This window comes from Hyperolius riggenbachi, chromosome 6 (assembly GCF_040937935.1).
Source record: "Hyperolius riggenbachi isolate aHypRig1 chromosome 6, aHypRig1.pri, whole genome shotgun sequence".
NCBI classification, from domain to species: domain Eukaryota; kingdom Metazoa; phylum Chordata; class Amphibia; order Anura; family Hyperoliidae; genus Hyperolius; species Hyperolius riggenbachi.
The window spans coordinates 161,945,146-161,966,993 of record NC_090651.1 but is presented as its reverse complement, the minus strand read 5'-3'; the positions used below and the strand labels follow the sequence as shown (position 1 = coordinate 161,966,993).

Here is a 21,848-nt window from a genome sequence, read left to right as displayed (position 1 = left end):
CTGGTGAAAAGCTGTCCCTTATGTGCATTTACTGCGGAAACGCAGTCCGTCATTATGTGAATTAACTGGTGAAAAGCTGTCTCTTATGTGCATTTAATGGGGAAACTGTCTGTCATTACATGCATTAACTGGTGAAAAGCTGTCTCTTATGTGCATTTAATGGGGAAACTGTCTGTCATTACATGCATTAACTGGTGAAAAGCAGGCTCTTATGTGCATTTAATGGGGAAACTGTCTGTCATTACATGCATTAACTGGTGAAAAGCAGGCTCTTATGTGCATTTAATGGGGAAACTGTCTGTCATTACGTGCATTAACTGGTGAAAAGCAGGCTCTTATTTGCATTTACTGCGGAAACGCAGTCTGTCATTACGTGCATTAACTGGTGAAAAGCTGTCCCTTTATGTGCATTTACTGCAGAAACGCAGTCTGTCATTATGTGCATTAACTGGTGAAAAGCTGTCTCTTATGTGCATTTAATGAGGAAACGCTGTCTGTCATTACGTGCATTAACTGCTGAAAAGCTGATTCTTATGTGCATTTACTGGTGAAAGGCTACCTGTCATTATGTGCGTTTACTTCATTTTTTTTTCATGTAACTACGTTAGCTGGTACAACTACATTACAGTTTGCCCCGCCCACATGACATCATGACCACGCCCAAATCTTCGCGCGCCGCAAATTCCCCCCCCCCCCCCAAGCCCAGGCTGCCAGCCCTCGTGCCCCCTTTGAGCCCCCCCAAAAATCTGAAGCTGGAGCCGCCACTGTCTGCAACACATAGCGTTTTGCATTTTGGCCAAAAAGTTCCATTTTGGTCTCATCTGACCAGAGCACCTTCTTCCACATGGTTGCTGTGTCCCCCACATGGCTTGTAGCAACTGCAAACGGGACTTCTTATGCTTTCTGTTAACAATGCCTTTCTTCTTGCCACTCTTCCATAAAGGCCAACTTTGTACAGTGCATGACTTAACAGTTGTCTTATGGACAGAGTCTCCCACCTGAGCTGTAGATCTCTGCAGCTCATCCAGAGTCACCATGGGCCTCTTGACTGCCTTTCTGATCAGCACTCTCCTTGTTCGGCCTGTGAGATTAGGTGGATGGCCTTGTCTTGGTAGGTGTACAGTTGTGCCATACTCCTTCCATTTCTGAATGATCGCTTGTACAGTGCTCCGTGGGATGTTCAAAGCTTTGGAAATCTTTTTGTAGCCTAAGCCTGCTTTAAATTTCTCAATAACTTCATCCCTGACCTGTCTTGTGTGTTCTTTGGACTTCACAGTGTTGTTGCTCCCAATATTCTCTTAGACAACCTCTGAGACCCTCACAGAGCAGCTGTATTTGTACTGACATTAGATTACACACAGGTGCACTCTATATAGTCATTAGCACTCATCAGGCAATGTCTATAGGCAACTGACTGCACTCAGATCAAAGGGGGCCGAATAATTATGCACACACCACTTTGCAGTTATTTATTTGTAAAAAATGTTTGGAATCATGTATAATTTTCGTTCCACTTCTCATGTGTACACCACTTTGTGTTGGTCTTTCATGTGGAGTTCCAGTAAAATTGATTCATGTTTGTGGCAGTAATATGACAAAATGTGGAAATCTTCAACGGGGCCGAATACTTTTGCAACCCACTGTATATAAAAAAGGCCATTGTAATTATCTCAAAAACAAAAAAGTTAGGTGATCTTAAATATTGCTGAATAGAACTTAAGGAGTACTAGTGTTACACAAGCAATGTAGGCATTGTATGTATAATGCAAATTATGCAAATTATGTAATGTTTTGTTCCATTTGCGTAAGGCAAGGAAAATTTTATGTGTGCTGCCTGCACAAGCATAATTTATTAGTGTATATCCTTTATTAGTACCAGTATATACCCTTAAGGAAGCGAAATAATGTGTTAAGACAAATAAGAAGAGATAATATCCTCTATTCGGTCTCTCATTCAGTCCACAGCACCTAAGACTTTTAACTCCTGGAAATAGTTGCAAGAACAACCTAACACCCTGGACTGACTTAAAAAGTATTAGTGAAGAAGAGATCTCAGACATCCTCCATCACCTCCGCCAGACAACCTGCGACCTGGACCCTGGACCAACTAACCATATGCTGAAATGCCCTGACCTGCTTGGTCCAGCATTTCACAAAATAGTAAATTGCTCTCTGCAAGCAGGGAGGTTTCCTACCTCTCTAAAAGAAGGAATCATCAAGCCCCTTCTTAAAAAACCTTCCATGGATCCAGATGCAACAAGCAGCTACAGACCTGTCTCCAACCTCCCCTTCTTAGGTAAAGTTCTTGAAAATGCTGTCTATCTGCAACTTGAAACCAGGCTGTCAGTAAACAACATCCTGGACCCTCTACAATCTGGCTTTAAGAAACACCACAGCTGTGAAACAGCCCTCATCCAAGTCTGCAACGATCTGCTCATGACAAGGGACAGGGGAATGCTCCATCCTAATCCTGTTGGATCTCTGAGCGGCTTTTGACACAGTTGACCATGAAATCCTGCTTAACAGACTGCAGGAGTACTGTGGCATCAGTGGATCAGTCCTCCAGTGGTTCAGATCATTCCTGACTGACAGAACACAGAGATTATCCCTAGGACCCATAATGTCCAAACCTGCACCTCTAAAATTCGGAGTGCCACAAGGATCAATCCTATCCCCTCTGCTGTTTGCAATCTACATGTTGCCACTCGGTACACTTATCCAACGACATGGCCTGACATACCACTGCTACGCCGATGACACACAGCTATACCTGTCCTTCAAACCTGGTGGAACAGACCCTACTCCAAAAATAAACTCTTGCTTAGCTGAGCTACAGGCATGGATGAATGATAACTGGTTGAAACTGAATGCTGACAAAACTGAGGTCCTTTCTGTCCAAAGCCAACGCTCGCCATCAAAACAGCTCTATCCTAAAGCAACACCAATCAGGATTGGGAATTCGGACATATATAGCTCCAACCTTGTGCGCAGCCTTGGCGTACTAATCGATAGGGAATTGAGTTTCAGAAACCAAATTTCATCTGTAGTTAAATCTTCCTACTTTCATCTGAAGAACATTGCAAAGATTAAACATCTGATTCCCCCAGAGGATCTTCCAACCCTAGTTCACGCCTTTATCACATCACTTCTGGACTACTGCAATGCCCTTTATGCTGGCCTCCCCAAAAAGGACCTGCGTCGCCTGCAATTAGTGCAGAATGCTGCTCCTAGATTGCTAACAAACCAGCCTCGCCACTGTCACATTACACCGATCCTTCGCTCACTGCACTGGCTACCAGTAGAATGGAGAATACTCTTCAAGATTGGACTGCTGACATTCAAATTCCTGCACAATCTGGGCCCTGGATACATGAAGGACTTGCTGAAGCTGCACCACACCTCTCACAACCTCAGATCAGCAAGTTCTATAAACTTGGTCACTCCCAGAGTGCACCTCAAAAAATCTGGAGACAGCCTTCTGTCATGCTGCCCCTACTCTTTGGAACTCCCTGCCACACCCACTAAAGACAGCACCATCCCTGGAGCTATTCAAATCCAGACTGAAAAGCCACCTGTTTAGCCTGGCATTTCCGGACTTATAAAATTCTTCCTCTGTACCACGATGGTCTGAGCCATGCTTATGCGCTTTGAGTCCTACGGGAGAAAAGCGCTTTACAAATGTTGTTTGTTGTTGTTGTTGTTGTAATTCATGAGTTGAGTCAGAAAAGGAACACGAAATTGTAAGTTACGTTAAGAGCTCAGTTTTGTGAACTTGTGTCTCTTAAATAAATTTAAATGTAAAAAAAAAAAAAAAAGCCTAGGGCTAATTCACACTACAAGAGCTTTTCTTCGCGCCTTGTGATTTTAAGAGCTCTTGCTAATGTTATCTTATGTGTGTGTTCACACTGGAGATATGTGATTTTGTAATAATCTCCCATAGCATTGCGTTAGCAATAGCTTTTAAAATCTCAAGCATTTAAATAGCTCTTCTAGTGAGAATCAGCCCTTATATTCAAAACTTGTAGTGTAGGTGCGTGTGTGTTTGTGATTTTACAATCTCTGTTTCTTACCTAGTCCAGTTATTGTTATCCCAGCCTGGGCATGGACTTTTCCAAACTCATTTTCAGCTTCACAGACATAGGTACCTTCATCACCTATCCACAGATCTGAAAGATATAAAATACAAATCTGTGTGTGGAGCAAGTTACTGATATAATCAGAGACATGAGAGACATATAGTGAGTGGATTGTAAATTGTTAACTTTCATGATGCTACACTATTTCAGTGTACGTTTCTCAGTGCTAATTCAGGTGAAGACCCTAAAGTAGAAGAAAGGAAGGAAGGAAGGAAGGAAGGAAGAAAGGAAGGAAGGAAGGAAGGAAGGAAGGAAGGAAGGAAGAAAGGAAGGAAGGAAGGAAGGAAGACATTTATTAGGTAATATTAATAAAACAAAACCTGTCTAAATACTGTAATTTTTGTTTTCACCCAGTAGTCATGTGGCTACTTCTGTGCTCTACTAATAATAACATGGCTGGAGAACCTGTCTGTTTAGACCACACCCTCAAACATTTGCAAAACTACAGAAAGTACCAATATTTTATACATGGACCCATATGCAATGAACTTATTATTTTAGGAGATAATGGGCCTGATTCACAAAGCGGTGCAAACTTTTTCGCGGACTTTTGCGCGTGCAATTTGCCGCGATTCGCGCGATCGCGGACTTTTGCGCGCGCAATTTGCCGCGATTCGCGATTCACCACTTTGTGAATCAGGCCCAATGTTTCATTTTTAAAATAACTTGTGAGTACTGTGCAATTCAAGAAGTACCAAAAAGTAAGTAAAAAGTGCTAACAACATTTGCTCCTCAGGAGAAAAAGTTAGTTGAACAGCAGCTAAGGTGTGAAAATATGACGCTTTTCGCTTACAGGTAGAGTTGGCCCGAACGATTCAACCATGAACCGATTTGCGCGAACTTCGGTGGTTCGCGTTCACGGTGAACCGCGAACTATATGCGAGTTCGACCCACCCCCTATACTACATCATTAGGCTCAACTTTGACCCTATACATCACAGTCAGCAGACACATGGTAGCCAATCAGGCTACACTCCCTCCTGGAGCCCCCCCCCCCTTATAAAAGGCAGGCAGCGTCTGCCATTTCCCTCACTCGTGTGGCTGCAGTAATTAGAGAAGAGAGAGGAACCTGCTGTAGACATAGGGAAAGCTTACTTAGGCTCTTGTTAGGCTTGTTAGCTTGCTCCTTGCTGATACTTATTGCTAAAAAGAACCCCTCAACAGCTCTTTTGAGAGCTGTAGAAAAGGAAGGTCCGCACTAATGTCTCCACTCCAATGTACTATATTCAGGACATATCCAGTTCAGGTAAAACACTTTGACTAACATGTTTCAGACTCCAAGTCCTTAATCATAGTCATATCACAGCTCTCTGATTGTGAATTTAAAAGGGGAGGGTAGTAAGAGGCGGGGCATGACCCCACCCAAGCAAGGGAGGGAGAAAATTGCCCATCACAGCCCACCAAAAACTAGCACCTCACTAAAAATGTAAAATCAAACATTAACAAAGTTAAAAACACATACAGGTAAGGAGCAAAATAATCAGAGGAATACAGACAAGGGCCAAAAGGCCACCCATATTCTCAGCCTGTTACCAAAGCCACTGCACCCCCCTTATCCGCATTGCGTATAATCACCTCCCTATTATTCCGCAAACTCTTGATGGCCCCAAACTCTGCTTTAGACAAGTTGGACTTCTGCTGTAGACTGGCAGTATCAGCCAGCCTGACAAGTTCCCTCTCAACTAAGTCTTGAAAGATCTCGACGGGAGATGTCCTAGCAGTCAACGGATAAAAATCCGGATTTTTTACCCTAATCGGCTGAACATCATCTACGGAAACAAGACGTTGGCCCTCGGACATCAAGAAATCAAGAATCCATCTGGTACGTGTGTCTTCAAAGTTTCCAATAGGACTAAGCTCCCTATCTGACCTAAAGTGCTTCTTCAGTAGAATGGATCTAATAAACTTATTAACATCAAGGAGGGTGTCAAAAACATCAAAATGAAAGGTGGGGAAAAAGAAAGGCCTCTAGACAAAAGCTTCAATTCTGACTCAGAGAAGGCATGACTAGAGAGGTTAACAACATTAGCAGGTTGGGAGTCACATAAAGAGTGTGAATTGGCCCTAGTACAATGTCTCAACCCTGCCCTTCGTGTCCTCCTCCTTTTATGATTCCCTTCGGGTGCACTTTTTTGTGTCGTTTGAAATAGGTGGGTCTGTTCTGTGAGTTTTTTGAGGGATCAGGACGTGAATGATTTGCCTGCTGGTTCACTAAGTGCCCACGTTCAGTGGTACCCGAGCCTAGTGTGACTGCGTCAGGTGTAGTAGACGGAGTCACCTCTAATGGGGTACTACTTTTGGGGAAGCTGACCTTCCTCCAGTTTCTAGAGTGTGACCTTCTGGAATTGGCACTTGGGGATCTTGGTGGTGCCTCCCACCTTCCCCATTCATACACAAGGTTAGATTTATAATCGTTGGTATCACGTAGATATTTCACCCTTTTAGTCTCAGTAATCAGAGCTTTGAGCTTAGATATATTATCACACAACTTATTATGCAATATATCATACTGTTCAAGTGTATCAAATCTACTCAAGTTCTGCCTCAACTCTGTGATGTTAAGACGAATATCTACCAGTTTATCCTCCTCGTATTTAATAATAAGCTTTATTATTACCGACAGGTTCATGATGGTGATATGTCTGGCTTCTCCTTTCATGGAATAGAGAAGGTCTCCTTGCCTAGGCGAGGAGGTGACCTTCAGGCTCTGATCCGTAAGAGGAAGGCACTCTGGATCTTCCGTCTTGGTACTAGATCACCCAAGGGTTTGAATGCGAGGTGGGATCTGGCTTTGGTGACAAGCTGAGAATATGGGTGGCCTTTTGGCCCTTGTCTATATTCCTCTGATTATTTTGTTCCTTACCTGTATGTGTTTTTAACTTTGTTAATGTTTGGTTTTACATTTTTAGTCAGGTGCTAGTTTTTGGTGGGCTGTGACGGGCAATTTGCTCCCTTCCTTGCTTGGGTGGGGTCATGCCCCGCCTCTTACTACCCTCCCCTTTTAAATTCACAATCAGAGAGCTGTGATATGACTATGATTATGGACTTGGAGTCCGAAACATGTTAGTCAAAGTGTTTTACCTGAACTGGATATGTCCTGAATATAGTACATTGGAGTGGAGACATTAGTGTGGACCTTCCTTTTCTACCGTTACTTATTGGGCTTGGCCACTGTCCCACCCAGTACGGTGTAGCGGTACTCCTGTCTACCTTTTGAGAGCTAATGTTGCTCTTGTGATCTATTTTTTTTTGTGTGTGTGTGTCCCACTGACACTTGCATATACAGCCCTGTCAGTCAGTCGCAGCTGGCCCTTGGCCCCTTGCAAATTCCTACTGTGCTACTGCCATACCCAGCACATTCAGTGCCTACCTTTTCACTGCGCGTGTGTGACAGGCAGCTGCACATTTGTAATACCAATCACTGCATACCTGTTCATGTTTACTGCACCTGCGTGACAGAATCACGCAGTGTTATATACCAGTCACTGCACCTGTTCACGATACCTGTGTGTGTGACAGCTGCACATTGTATTGATACCAGTCACTGCATACCTGTTCAGTGCACCTACGTGCCCGCACACATTGTTATATTATATACCAGTCACTGCATACCTGTTCACAGTACCTATGTGTGTGACAGCTGCACATTTGTACTACTAGTCACTGCATACCTGTTCAGGGTACCTGTGTGTGTGTGACAGCTGCACATTTGTAATACCAGTCACTGCATACCTGTTCACTGCACTTGTGTGACCGCACTCTGTTTTATATACCAGTCCGTGCATACCTGTTAACTACACCTGTGTAACCGCACATTGTTGTACCAGGAGTCACTGCAACCTGTTCACTGCACATGTGTAAACTCACATTGTTGTACCAGCGTCACTGCAACCTTTTCACTGCACCTGTGTAACCGCACATTGTATTAGTCAAGTCAGTGCATACCTTTCACTTCATCCTCCCCAATATGGACAAAACCAGAGGCAGAGCCAGAGACAGGCCACCTGGCAGGTCTGTTTGGGGTCGCGCTGTCATGATTTAATGTGGCCCTCGACCAAAGTACAGTGTTCAGAAGAAGGCATGTGCTATCAACCCCCAATATTGTCAGGACATAGTTGACTATTTAACACAGAACACCTCATCTTCCTCAGCTTCTGCACGGAAGTATGACATATCTTCCTCCTCCTGCTCTGATTCTGGCACCCCACTTAACACTCCGTCGGCAGCCATCACCAAAATGCCATCACCCCAGGGCTCAGTGATGTGGAATTTTTTGTGTGTGTCTGCCTCAGATGAGAGCAATGCCATCTGTACTCTCTGCCACCGAAAATTGAGCCGTGGAAAGACCAAGACCCGCATAGGGACAACTACCTTACGATGGCACATGATTATAAAGCACAAACTGCAATGGGATCTTTTCCATCACTTTTGTAGCCAGCATAAATGTTTGTAATTTTCAACGTTCGCCTCCCCATTGAAGTCTATTGCGGTTTGCGAAGTTCTCGCGAACACAAACTTTTAGAATATTTAAGAATCAGAACATTAGCAGTGTTGAGCTGCGGGATAGTTATAGAGGTATGAAGATTATAAGACCAGGTGAGGGTGTATTTTTTAATGGAAGAAATGGGATTTTTAATTAGTTCCTCATACCATACAGAAATGCCTCCCACAAATGCTCCTTTATAATTTAGCATAGTTAGGATTTGACTTGGAAGTTGAGGGAGAACAATATGCTTGGATCTGATCCGTGAATACATTCTATTATAATTGAAAAGCTGCGAGTCAGGCACTTTAAAGGGATCCAAGCAGTTCTTGGCTTCAAATAGCTGCAAGGGCTGCCATTGTTCAGAAGCTCAACCCCTGCTGTTTTACAACTGCTGTTATCCAGGCTAGGTGTGACATTCTTCAACTGTAACTGATGTTTTCTGTTTGAAGTACAATGGGGGTTTGTTTGTGGTCAATTAAGTCTAAAGAGGTGATTTCTTATCTGTTTTCACCATCTCCTGCTCAGGGACCACAGGTCCTTTGCGGACGGACAAAGTGGCTAATTTAACTCTTAGATGTAAAAAAATGAGGTAAAATTAAAGTTTTTTTTAATAATAAACCACATTTTTAGAATGCATTTTTAATTTGCTATAGAGCTGCCCTGGGTGTTAAAAATGATGCTCGGTTCACTTTAAAGGATGATTGAAGCGTGTCAAAGGATTTAATGTTTTGACCAACAAAGAAGACATTCAGGAAATTAACATTAGCGGAGTAGCAGGATGATAAGCTAAGATCAGGAGTAAACTGATGTAGAACCGACAGATGAATCAGAGCTCCATGAGAATTTTTGGGGTTTGGGGGATGCTTGTGAAAATATTCCCAAGCTAATAATGTGGATTGTATGGAGGGATATTGAGATCGTGATAGAGGGGCACCAAGAATGATACCAAGAAGGACATTTCTCAATGGTGCATTTAAGAAATGTTTCTCTAAAGAGACCCAGGGTTTAGGAGAGTTAGGGTTCCACCAGTGTTTGGCCATATCTAAAATTGCAGGAAAGTAGTATATGGAAATGTTCGGAAGGCCTAAACCTCCAGCTTTTTTGGGAGAACCATCACTTCGTAAGGAACTCTAGCTTTCTTACCGTTCCAAATAAAGTGATTTACACATCGTTTGAGATCTAACAGATAAGTGTTATGCAATGGAATCTGTAGCGTTCTAAAAATATATCATATTTTTGGAAGTATAAGCATCTTGAAAGCCACTATACGGCCTGACCAGAGTATTAAGGCTACATCATCTGTGAACATGCTAATTACATGGTGAGAGCTGTGATATCTGGGTTTGTGCAAATTTTTTGGGCGATAGTTTCCATTAGTAGCACAAAAATGATGGGGGACAGAGGGCATCCTTAGCGCGTGCCATTGGAAATCATAAAGGACTTTGAGATGAACCCCGCAATGTTCACTTAAGCAGTTGGAAAAGTGTAAAGGGCCATAATTGCCGTCATAATGTTACCAGTTAACCCAAATTTGAATAAAGTTTCCCTCAAAAATTGCCAATGAACTCTGTCAAATGCCTTTTCCGCGTCTAAAGTCAGGATCACGGAAGGCATTCTACAGAGTTCAACATGTTTAAGTCGGTCTAACATACGTCTCGTGCCGTCTGAAGCCTGTCTCCCTCTTGTGAAACCCACCTGATCATAAGATAATAAGCCAGGAGTGAATTGCATTAGCCTATTCACAGTGATTTTTTGCATACAGTTTTGTGTCGATGTTTAGCAAAGAAATAGGTCTAAAGTTGGCAGGACAGGTCTGGTCTTTTTCAGATTTGGGGATCACTGTGATGATTGCCTCTAGGTACTCAGGAGGAATCGGAGTACCTGCAGCAAAGTCATTAAAGAGCTTACTAAGTTTAGGGGTAAGTGAGTGGGCAAAGGTTATGAGATACTCATTAGTATAGCTGTCTGGACCAGGGGCTTTGTTTCTCTTCAACTTTTTAATAGTTTCTAAAATCTCTTTCTCCAGGGGCTGTTTAAAGAATTAAGCTAATTAGGAGAGAGTTGTGGTAGATTTATTTTATCTAAGAAGATCGCTATTATTTCCGAGGTGTGCTGTTTGGTAGCAGGGTCATTTTTAAGATTGTATGGTTGTGCATAATAGTCACTGAATAAATCAGCTATTTGCTTGGGGTTGGAAATTACTTGTTTAGTTTTTGGGTTGATCCTTAAGTGCATTTTTGATTTTGTTTGCTGTTGGCGTAGCATCCTAGCCAAGAATTTACACGCCTTATTATTTTGGGAATATGTCTGCAGATTTGCTTTATGTAGAAAGTAGTCATATTGATGGAGTAATATGGATTAGAGAAGGCTCGAACCTCTGATTTTCGGTTCGCGCAAAAGTTTGGTTCGCGCAAACTTTCGCAAACCGCAATAGACTTTAATGGGGAGGCGAACTTTGAAAACTAGAAACATTTATGCTGGCCACAAAAGTGATGGAAAAGATGTTTCAAGGGGTCTAACACCTGGATGGGGGCATGGCGGAGTGGTATATACACCAAAATTCCCCGGGAAAAATCAGGATTTGACGCACAGCAGCGTTTTAATGACGGAAATCACATTTTATTGCTAAATTAGAAGCCTAAAGTGCTTTAAAACATCTTGCATGTGTATACATCAATCAGGGAGTGTAATTACAGTACTGCTTCACACTGACAGACCAAATTCACAGTGTAACGCACCGCAAACAGCTGTTTGTGTTGTGACAGCCGTGCTGGACTGGTGCGCACCATGGCCAGAGCACAGGTGATGTCGGTTTTCAAGCCCATATGGTCGGGCTGAGGTAGCTGAATGACAGAACAACAGTGACTGAGTGTCCAGTTGATCGAATTTGGTCTGTCCGCAATGAACCAACGACCTAATTATGTTGGGTTTGCCCTCCCCCCCCCCCCCCCCGAGACACTCATATAGCTGGCGGTCATTGCTTCATTGTGATACGCAAGCCCCTTCACCGCGGCAAGGTAACGATCATGAAGGGGAATTGACACATGCACATGCCTTTTGTGTTGTTGTTGCAGCTGCAGTGCAGCCAGAAAAATTAGGCAGGTATGTACACGCACCAGAAAAATTAGTATAGCGGCCGCTGCTAGCAGGGAGGGGAGCGACTTAGTCTTGGGCAGGCAGTCACACGGAGTGCAGGCAGAGATGCTGTGTGTGGGGACTGACTTAGTCTTCGGGCAGGCCTGGCATCCGTGGTCAGATGGACCCTTGACCCAACGCTGTGTGCCAGAGATGTCACCACTTGCCTTTCAACACCACAGTACAGTCTAGGTGTCGCCTTTCTTGAGTAAAAATTGCGGCCTGGTATCTTCCACTGCGGTGGGTGGATTTGCTTTTGTGTGCTGCTTTTCCTCAGGTGGTCATCCCATTGCAGTTTGTGCTTTGTAATTATGTGCCTTCGTAAGTTAGTTGTCCCTACGCGGATCTTGGTCTATGTTGGGTTTTCCCCCCCGAGACACTCATATAGCCGGTGGTCATTGCTTCGTTGTGATATGCAAGCCCCTTCACCGCGGCAAGGTAACGATCATGAAGGGGAATTGCCACACGTACATGCCTTTTTGTGCTGTTGTTGCAGCTGCAGTGCAGCCAGAAAAATTAGGCAGGCATGTACACACACCAGAAAAATTATTATAGCGCCCGCTGCTAGCAGCGGCCTTAAAAATGCAGGAATCCGCCTGGAGTCCTGGACCCTGTCAAGCGGCCTGCAGGCAGAGATGCTGTGTGGGGAGCGACTTAGTCTTTGGGCAGGCAATCACACGGCGTGCAGGCAGAGATGCTGTGTGTGGGGACTGACTTAGTCTTCAGGCGGGCAGTAGCCCTCCAGGATCCATGCCTCATTCATTTTGATAAAGATGAGGTACTGAACACTTTTGTGACTTAGGCGACTTCTCTTCTCAGTTCTTTCTGACAGGACACTTGAGGCAGGGCAAGACAGAAGTTGGATGGCAAATTGTGACAGCTCTGGCCACAGGTCAAGCCTGCGCACCCAGTAGTCCAAGGGTTCATCGCTGCTCACAGTGTCTACATCCACACTTAAGGCCAGGTAGTCAGCTACCTGCCGGTCCAGGCATTGGTGGAGGGTGGATCCGGAAGGGCTAAGGTTAGGGTTTGGACTAAAGAATGTCCGCATGTCCGACATCACCATGAGATAGCTGGAGCGTCCTGTTCTTGCCTGCGTGGACATGGGAGGAGGATTACTGGCAGTGGTACCTTTATCCCATTGTGCTGTGACATCACCCTTAAATGCACTGTAAAGCATAGGTGTCAGCTTGTTCTGCATGTGCTGCATCCTTTCTGCCTTCAGGTGAGTTGGTAACATCTCCGCCACTTTGTGCCTATACCGAGGGTCTAGTAGTGTGGCCACCCAGTACAGCTCATTCCCCTTGAGTTTTTTTTATACGGGGGTCCCTCAACAGGCTGGACAGCATGAAAGACACCATCTGCACAAATTTGGATCCAGATGTACTATCCATCTCCTCTTGCTCTTCCTTAGTGACGTCAGGTAAGTTCTCCTCCTCCTCCCACTCACGAACAATACCACGGGAAAGTTGAGCAGCACAAGCCCCCTGCGGTTGTTCTTCTGCCGCCTCCTCCTTCAAAAAAAAACAAAAAACACCTTCCTCATCACCTGAGTCTGACTCCTCTTCCCCACACGACTCTTCCTCCTCCTCCCCCCTCTGTGCTGCCGCAGGTGTTGAGGAAACATCTGGTTCTGATGAGAATTGATCCCACAACTCTTCCTCCTGTTCCTGTTCCTCTTCACGCTCCTCCACAGCCTGATCCACCACTCTACGCACGGCACGCTCCAGGAAAAAAAGCATAGGGGATCAAGTCACTGATGGCGCCTTCACTGTGACTCAGGATGTTTGTCACCTCCTCAGATGGCCACATGAAGCTGCAGGCATTTCGCATGAGTTTCCAGTTCTTGGGCCAGAACATCCCCATCTCCCCAAACTGTGTCCTTCTACTGTAGTTGTAGAGATACTGGGTGATGGCTTTCTCCTGTTGTAGCAGGCGGTCAAACATGACCAGGGTCGAATTCCATCGAGTCGGGTTATCACAAATCAAGCGTCTCACCTGCAAATTGTTTCTCCGCTGAATCTCTGCAAAGGGTGCCATGGCCGTGTAAGACCTCCTGAAATGCCCACACAACTTCCTGGCCTGCTTCAGGACGTCCTGTAAGCCTGGGTACTTAGACACAAATCTCTGAATAATGAGATTCAGCACATGTGCCATGCAGGGAACGTGTCCCAAATTCAAAGCTGAAATTAGATTGCTGCCGTTGTCACACAACACGTTGCTGATGCAAAGTTGGTGTGGGGTCAGCCACTGATCCACCTGTTTGTTAAGAGCAGCCAGGAGAGCAGCTCCAGTGTGACTCTCTGCTTTGAGGCAAAACATGTCTAATATGGCGTTACACTGTCGTACCTGGCATGCAGCATAGGTCCTGGGGAGCTGGGGCTGTGTAGCTGGAGAGGAGATCGCAGCACCAGTAGAGTTGAACTGACAATCAGCCAAGGAGGAGGAGGACGACGACAGCGAAGAGGATGTAGCAGGAGGAGAGGAGGTGGCAGCCGGCCTGCCTGCAAGCCATGGAGGTGTCACAAGTTCCGCTGCACAGCCACGTACTCTCTGCTCGCCAGCGGTCACCAGGGTGACCAAATGGGCTGTGTAAGTAATGTAGCGGTCCTGACTGTGCTTTGCAGACCAGGCATCCGTGGTCAGATGGACCCTTGACCCAACGCTGTGTGCCAGAGATGACACCACTTGCCTCTCAACTTCATGGTACAGTTTGGGTATCGCCTTTTTTGAGAAATAATTGCGGCCTGGTATCTTCCACTGCGGTGTCCCAATGGCCACAAATTTTCAGAAGGATCATTCTGACATGTATCAGGATGTGCACTGAGACGGGTGGGGAGGGTGACCAGGGGGTGATCCGGACGGCACAATTATCTAATCTATTAGTAACTGCATTTGTTGCATAAATTATAATTGTGACACTTTTTTCGCTGCAGCGCGGCGATCCTCCGGCCCCTCACCTTTCACCCATCTCACTCTAGCACTCTGGGCCAATGGCGAGCGTGGAGGGCGGGGCCCCGCCGTGTTATCATGGAAGCCCGAACACACCGCCTTTTGCCCTGGACACTAGCATGTGAGCAAGTGCCACACCGGTGCAAAACGGCTGTTGTGCCATCCGGATCACCCCCTGGTCACCCTCCCCACCCGTCTCAGCGCACATCCTGATACAGGTCAGAACGATCCTTTGATGTCATGTGATGTAATGGATATGTGTATTTCTGCTACGTAATAACGCTTAGGGGAATAAATAGCACATATTGAAGCGGACTGCCTTGTGTGTTCTTCTAAAAGTCCGTTTTTTTCAACAAGTCTGATTGCAGGCTTCTTTTCCAATCCCCTCTGCAGTAGCAGTGTCGGAGACGGAGCTAACATTTAAGCAGGCAGTTTAAAGGGGCATGAGACCTTATTATCCCCCAGTGGCTGAGTGCCAGGTGAAATTTCTCTTGTGTGTACCTCAACAGTAGTAATTACCAGCAAGGGGCCAAAGGCCAGCTGCGACTGACTGACAGGGCTGTATATAATGCAAGTAGGCCACACACACAAAAAAAAAAATAGATCACAAGAACAAGATTAGTTCTCAAAAGAGCTGTTGAGGGGTGTTTTTTTTAGCAATAAGAATCAGCAAGGAGCAGGCTAACAAGCCTACAAGAGCCTAGCTAAGCTTTCCCTATATCTCTCTCTGCAGCAGCTCTCCCTTTTCTAATTACTGCAGGCACACAAGTGAGTGAAAAGCCTGATGCTGCCTGCCTTTTATAAGGGGGTGGGGCTCCAGGAGGGAGTGTAGCCTGATTGGCTACAATGTGCCTGCTGACTGTGATGTAGAGGGTCAAAGTTGACCCTCATGATGCACTATGGGGGCGAATCGAACTTCCGGTAAAGTTTGAGGTTCTCTGCGATCGCGAAACCCGGAAGTTCGCCTGCGAACCATTCGGGCCATCTCTAATACGGATCTGACAGTTTCTCTTAATGTAAATAGGGAACGTGAAAGCTCTTGAGTGGGGGACTGTTTGTGGAGTGCTTCTTTTTGTTTAATGCCTTCTAAAAGCTTATTATCTGTTTTGTTTCTTTCTTTTTTAAGGATAGAACCTCTACGTACGATTAACCCCCTGATATAAGACTTGTGAGCAGACCAAACTGTAGTCATGCCAACTTCAGGAGTAAGATTGGCTAGAAAGGAGCATTTTATTTCAAGAGATAGATCGGCTGCAAAGGAATCATTGGTTAACAGGGAACTATTTTGTTTCCAAAAAAGGGCTTATGAGCGGAAGGGCCAAGCTTAAAAGTAAGATCAATTGGTGTGTGGTCAGACCAGGTTTTAATGCCGATAGCGGCTGATGTGACGTCTTTGTCCACTAGAAACAGGTCTATCCTGGAGTGGGATTTATGCACCTAAGAAAACTATGAGTAGTCTCTCTCAGGGCCATGCAGAATCCTCCATGGGTCAAAAAGAGAGTTCCATCTGGCTTGTTTATCGATAAGAGTAAGATTTTTGGTGTCTTTACAAGAAGAATATAAGGAAGAATCAGAATCAGAATCAGAATCATATTTATTTCGCCAAGTACAACGGGGGTTGTACTCAGAATTATTTTTGGCTCATACAGGGTCGGAGATGGTACAAACACATACATACGATCCAACACATACAATCAGGTACAGTATACAAAGTAAGCATCTACCTATATATACATAACGCACATAACCATAGTGAAGGATGCGTGGGGAAGTCTGGAGTGCTATGTGAGGGGAGCAGCCTGCCAACTATCGACGACGCTCGCTCGCTCCACAGCAGTTCCAGATGCTCCGCAGTGCATCCTGAAAGAGAGTGGATAGAGATAGAGAGAGAGATAGAGAGAAGGGATAGCTAAAGAGAGACTGAGGAAGAAGGAGAAAGAACCAGGCAAGAGGAGAGAGGCATAGGCCTTTTAGGGATGCAGATTAAAGAAAACACCCCTGGTTCCGATGATCAGTCCAAGAGTCCATCCTTGTGGTCCGGTTCCCTGATGTAGGAAGGAGGGCAGCTGGTTCCCTGATGTAGGAAGGAGGGCAGCTGGGTGGTGGTGCAGGCTGACACGGTCCTCAACGGTGGCCGAGGAAGACCCTGGGTGGCCGAGCAGGTTGGGGGCTGCGGCTGGTGGAGACCCTCTCATGAGCTCAGCTGAGGATCTCTCCATGTGGGAGGCCCAGCAGGAAGCGGCGGTGGACAGGCCATCTGTGCACACGAAGTGTCCCCCATGCTCCGGGCTGGCGTCCTGGACTCCTAGACAGTGGCCCACGAGGTGGAGGGGGGAACCTGCAGCCTCCATAATCCCAGGCTGAGGAGTATAGGTGCTCCTGCAGTGCTGGTGGCGACCTGGTCGCCCTGGGTAGCGGGGGTACGGTATTCCATATGACCCGCACCACATGGACGCTGAGCTCTGGGTCAGCAGCTCCCAGTTTCTCCTGCTTAGGTGTGGGGTCTCTGAGGCCTCCTGTAGTGGCGGTGGCTGGAGGGCTAGCTCAGTGCAGCAGTCGGACTATCGGGGATCAGACACTGATCCAGGTCACGGCAGCAGCGGTGGAGAGCTGCTAGTGTGGTCCTGCCTGCACGCTGAACGCTGGAGCGGCTGCAGGGGGCAGCATCCTGTGGGCCAGCCAGAGCGGGCTCCAGGTGGAAGCAGCAAGCAGCCGGAGCAGCGTCTCGGTCCGAACGAGAGCCGACATGGATGGCGTCAGGGCCAGCGTGGTGGAGCAAAGATCAGGGCACGTGGGTCCTGATCAGCTGGCCGCCCGATCAGCTGGCCTGCCGCCGCCATCATGCGGCTGATTATCGAGCGCTGGAGAGGCTACTCTGTGTCCCCACATCCCTCCGGGTAGGCCAGGGGGGACCCGGGTGGTCAGCAGATGGTCGCCGATGGTCCGGGGGCAGCGGCGGCAGACAGGCAGAGCTCAGCGCTGCCTCTCCATGCCTGCATGTGGGCCCCCGAACAGCTGATCCCCTTGCCGTCCATCATATCCCACGATCCGTGGCCAGCGCAGAGCCGGACCGGCAGCACCCATGTCCTCCGCCTCCTACCCCAGCAAGAGGCGAAACAAGAGGTGAGTGGAGGAGAGATTTCAAACCAAAAAGAGCAAAAAAGGCCGGAGCCCTGTGGCCGAGGCGTCCGAGTCCGGCGCCATCTTGTTGTTGAAGAAAGACAAGCGTTAAAATCACCCCCTATCAATAGGCGACCTTGCTTCACTGTGAATTCGGTTGTACACTTTTTGAAGGAAGGTACGCTGTCTTTGATTGGGGTTATACAGAAAGACTAGAGTAAATAGTTGATTATCAATATGGCCAACAATAAAAGCATGTTTTTAAATGCAAAGACCTATTTTTACATTTTAAATTAACCCCTTACCTCCCACACTCCCCTGCCCAATAGTTACCAACATATTTTTTTTTGTAAAAAATAAAATAAAAATTACAATAAAAAATAATACATAAATAGTTTTCTTAGTGACTGAACTTTTTTAATATGTACGTCAAGAGGGTATATTACTGTTACTTTATAAATTATGGGCTTGTTATTAGGAATGGATGCAAAACTGAAAAAATGCACCTTTATTTCCAAATAAAATATTGGCGCCATACGTTGTGATAGGGATATAATTTAAATGGTATCATAACCGCTACAAATGGGCAAATAAATTCCGTGGATTTTAATTACGGTAGCATGCATTATTTAAAAACTATAATGACCGGAAAACTGTAAAATAAGGATTTTTTTCCAATTTTTTTTTATTTTCCAAATAAAAAACATTTAGAATAAAATAATTCTTGGTATAATGTACTACCCAAAGAAAGCCTAATTGGTGACGAAAAAAACAAGATATAGTTCATTTAATTGTGATAAGTAGAGATAAAGTTATTGGCAAATGAATGGAAGGAGAGCTAAAAAGGTGAAAATTGCTCTGGTGCTCAAGGGGTAAAACCCCTCAGTTGTGAAGTGGATATAGTCTTTCTTATCCTCATTGTATGTGCTTTATGTTAGTATACAAATGGGATATTTTGCCTGCATACATTTAATAAGCTAATTATTCAAGGCAATGAGAATACTACAGGACTTACTGGTAATGTGAAGAGCCCCAGTCTTCTGCTGAGATACAGATGGCTTTGACAGTAACGATGTTCCATTTAATTTTCTCCATTTTAGTTTTGGCTCTGGGAATCCCTGTACAGCACAAGGCAAAGTCACATCTGATCCAATATCCATTGCTATGTCATTTGGACGTTGTATAAACACAGGAGCAGCTAAAAAAACAAAACAACAAACAAAAAAAAACAAATTCCATTTAGAACGTACAACACTATCCTGGAAGTGGAATCAGAAGTCACAACAAGAACTACCAGCTGCAGACATCCATAAGCTCCTGGCCCCTGACTTCCATTTAAAATTCTAAAAATAATTATGTATGAAATGGAGAACAGGTTAAGAGAGCAAAAAGACACCTAAACAGTAAATTACTGTGCCCCAGCATATCCGGTGCCAACATGAGAAGCCATGGTAGAGATATTTTTCAGCGTCCAAAGAGGAATGATCTGCCTCTCTGCTAATGTAAATCCCCCGAGCCATACCAGAGGCACTTTAAAAAGTAAATAATGCATCAAATGTTATTGAACTTGCAGGATGGGAAACATCCATACGGAATGCAATGCTCCATGGCAAAGTTTATTCCTTCATGCACTCTTTATCACTCATTTCATTAAATTCCTCATCCCATATAACAGCTGAAATTTTTGTTTAAACAAGCAATATAGACAATAAAGAAGGAACAAAACAATACATACAGCCAACAGTAATGGAAATTTTCCCATTTGATATTCCAGCATCATTCCTCGCCTCACAGGTATACAATCCTGCATCAGAATACTGCGTGTTCTTAATTCTTAGTGTTCCAAGACTGTGATCTATGTGAAATCGTGCTGATGCATTTAACTTGACATCACCTGAATGAGTGAATGAATGACAGGTTCAGTGAATATTAATCTGACTTCATAATTACATAATCATACATCTGATTTGTAGTATATTTTACTTTACCTTTAAACCAGTCAACATGGGGGACTGGAATTCCAGATGGCTTGCATTCTAGTATGGTCTCTGCATCAAAAGCTACCAGCATTTCCCTCCTAACAACTGTCACTGCAGGGGCCTCTGGAACAAAAAGGACAAGGTTTTTTTTTTCACATCAAATTAGATGATAAAAACTAGAAATTAGAAAACTGCATCCATAATATCTGAAATCCATATTTTCAGCCAATAGTAACACAATACTGTACTGTTAAAGTGAACCCGAGGTGAAAATAAACTGATGAGATAAACAATTTTATTTATCCTCCTACTCCTAAAAATGACTTTTTAAGACATCCCAGGATTTTATTTTATATTTAAACATTTAGAAAGTAGATTGAATCTTTTGTTGTCTCTGCTCAGTTGCAGTCTATTAAGTGTCCCTAAATGAAAATACATGAACTATATTGACCCCTTTTCTCTCCATCTGCTCTCAGAAATATGTAGAAAATGTATTTTGCCACAAAAAAACTTTTATGGTTGTAATTTGCTTATCAGTGATGTTTACTATATTCCTGACAAGGTTCTGACAAGACAGAAGCTGTCATTTCCAGCCTTAAAAATTAACTGTTTCAGGGAGCAAAATAAAACAAGTAAAACACCCTGGTTATTAATATGTTTAGTACTGTACATACACATGTTTATCTCATCATGTCACATGTCGCCTCGGGTACACTTTAAAAGCCACCCAACTCAAAGATTTCAGATTTTAATGAAGAAGAAAGGTGGCAGATTTTTTTTTCTGGGGAGGGGGAACTTATGGTTGTCTGTGTCCCTGCTAGACAGATTTTCCTTAACTTCCGGTCCCTGGGACCTCTATAAAGCTTTGGGACCTTGATATGACAAATGTTAGTTCCTGGATGGGAATTTAGCTGCAGAGGAAATAACTAACTAGAGATGCAGTCTCTTCAGCACTCTGCCTAAAAAATAATTGTGTGTCTTGGAGATATTTCCTAAGATCCTTTCTCTGAAAAATGTAATTCTCACAGACCGGAGCACAGAACTCCAAAAGAAGTACTAACCCCTTACCATTTTATTAGGAGTAAAATATTTTTCCTTGAGTTTGCAATTTTCTAAACACACAGTACAGCGGGAGGTTTTTGCATATGTATTGTCATATCTATCTGTTATAAAATAAATAATATGACCATGCAATAATAGAATCTTTCCCAAACTGAGATATAATATCAAATATGGAACATACAGTTTCATGACAAAAAAAAAAAGTGTCAGCAAATCTTAATACAGCCATTTTTCTTTTTCTTCCCTTCTTTTTTTTTGAAAATTAAAATATTAAATTCAAAGCTGCAGTGATTATTTTTCTCCTCTGAATGCTTCTTGGAATGAGATAAAGGCCCAAAGAGGTCATCATTATGCAGTAAATATTATTCACTGTACAAGTGCCAAAGCCATCTTTTTTCAGTGTCTTAATTACTTGTACCGCTAAATTCATCATTAAATTGAGTGGGAGAAAACTGTTACATAAATTTGACCAGGCAAGCAAGCAAAATAAATAATTAGACCTAAACTGGGGTTTCCAAAACTGGAGTTTCCTGAGAACACAATTTAATTGTTATATTTTATACAACATGGGTTAGAATAATGGCATTTAAAAGTTAAAGTTCATAGTAACAAACACTTTTCTTTCTTTTCATTTGTTTTTACAAACATTGGCTCACATGCATACAGTATGTTTTCTTCATAATCTGAAAATAAAATATTTACAATATTTTACAATAACAAAATGTGAACTCTGTTTGGTTTCTTTGTGTTCTATGATAATTTCCATATTTCCTGTCCCGTATTGCTTAATAGCCAAAAAATGTTAAAGGGACATTCCATGTTTTTAAGAATTGTTCAGTAGCTTCAGTTGGCTCTATATATCTCAGGGATTAATGGAAAACATCATATCAGCTTGATATAGATACATTAAAAGGGGCATCAGAACCTCAAAAAAGGAAAAGAAATCCAAGAGTCAATAGTGTAGAACTTTAAGACAAA

General features: G+C 44.0%; 1 protein-coding gene across 2 annotated transcripts in view; it reads right to left on the bottom strand.

The window, feature by feature from the left end:
• Nucleotides 1-21,848, bottom strand: part of HMCN1 (hemicentin 1) — a 482,637-nt gene that overhangs the window by 360,195 nt on the left and 100,594 nt on the right. For both annotated transcript variants that reach the window (XM_068240141.1, XM_068240142.1), the window contains exons 14-17: nucleotides 19,818-19,931; nucleotides 19,565-19,723; nucleotides 18,845-19,027; nucleotides 4,071-4,166 (exon numbers count right to left, since the gene is read on the bottom strand). In XM_068240141.1, coding sequence (XP_068096242.1) covers nucleotides 4,071-4,166; nucleotides 18,845-19,027; nucleotides 19,565-19,723; nucleotides 19,818-19,931 — 552 coding nt within the window. The remainder of the gene's footprint in view (nucleotides 1-4,070; nucleotides 4,167-18,844; nucleotides 19,028-19,564; nucleotides 19,724-19,817; nucleotides 19,932-21,848) is intronic.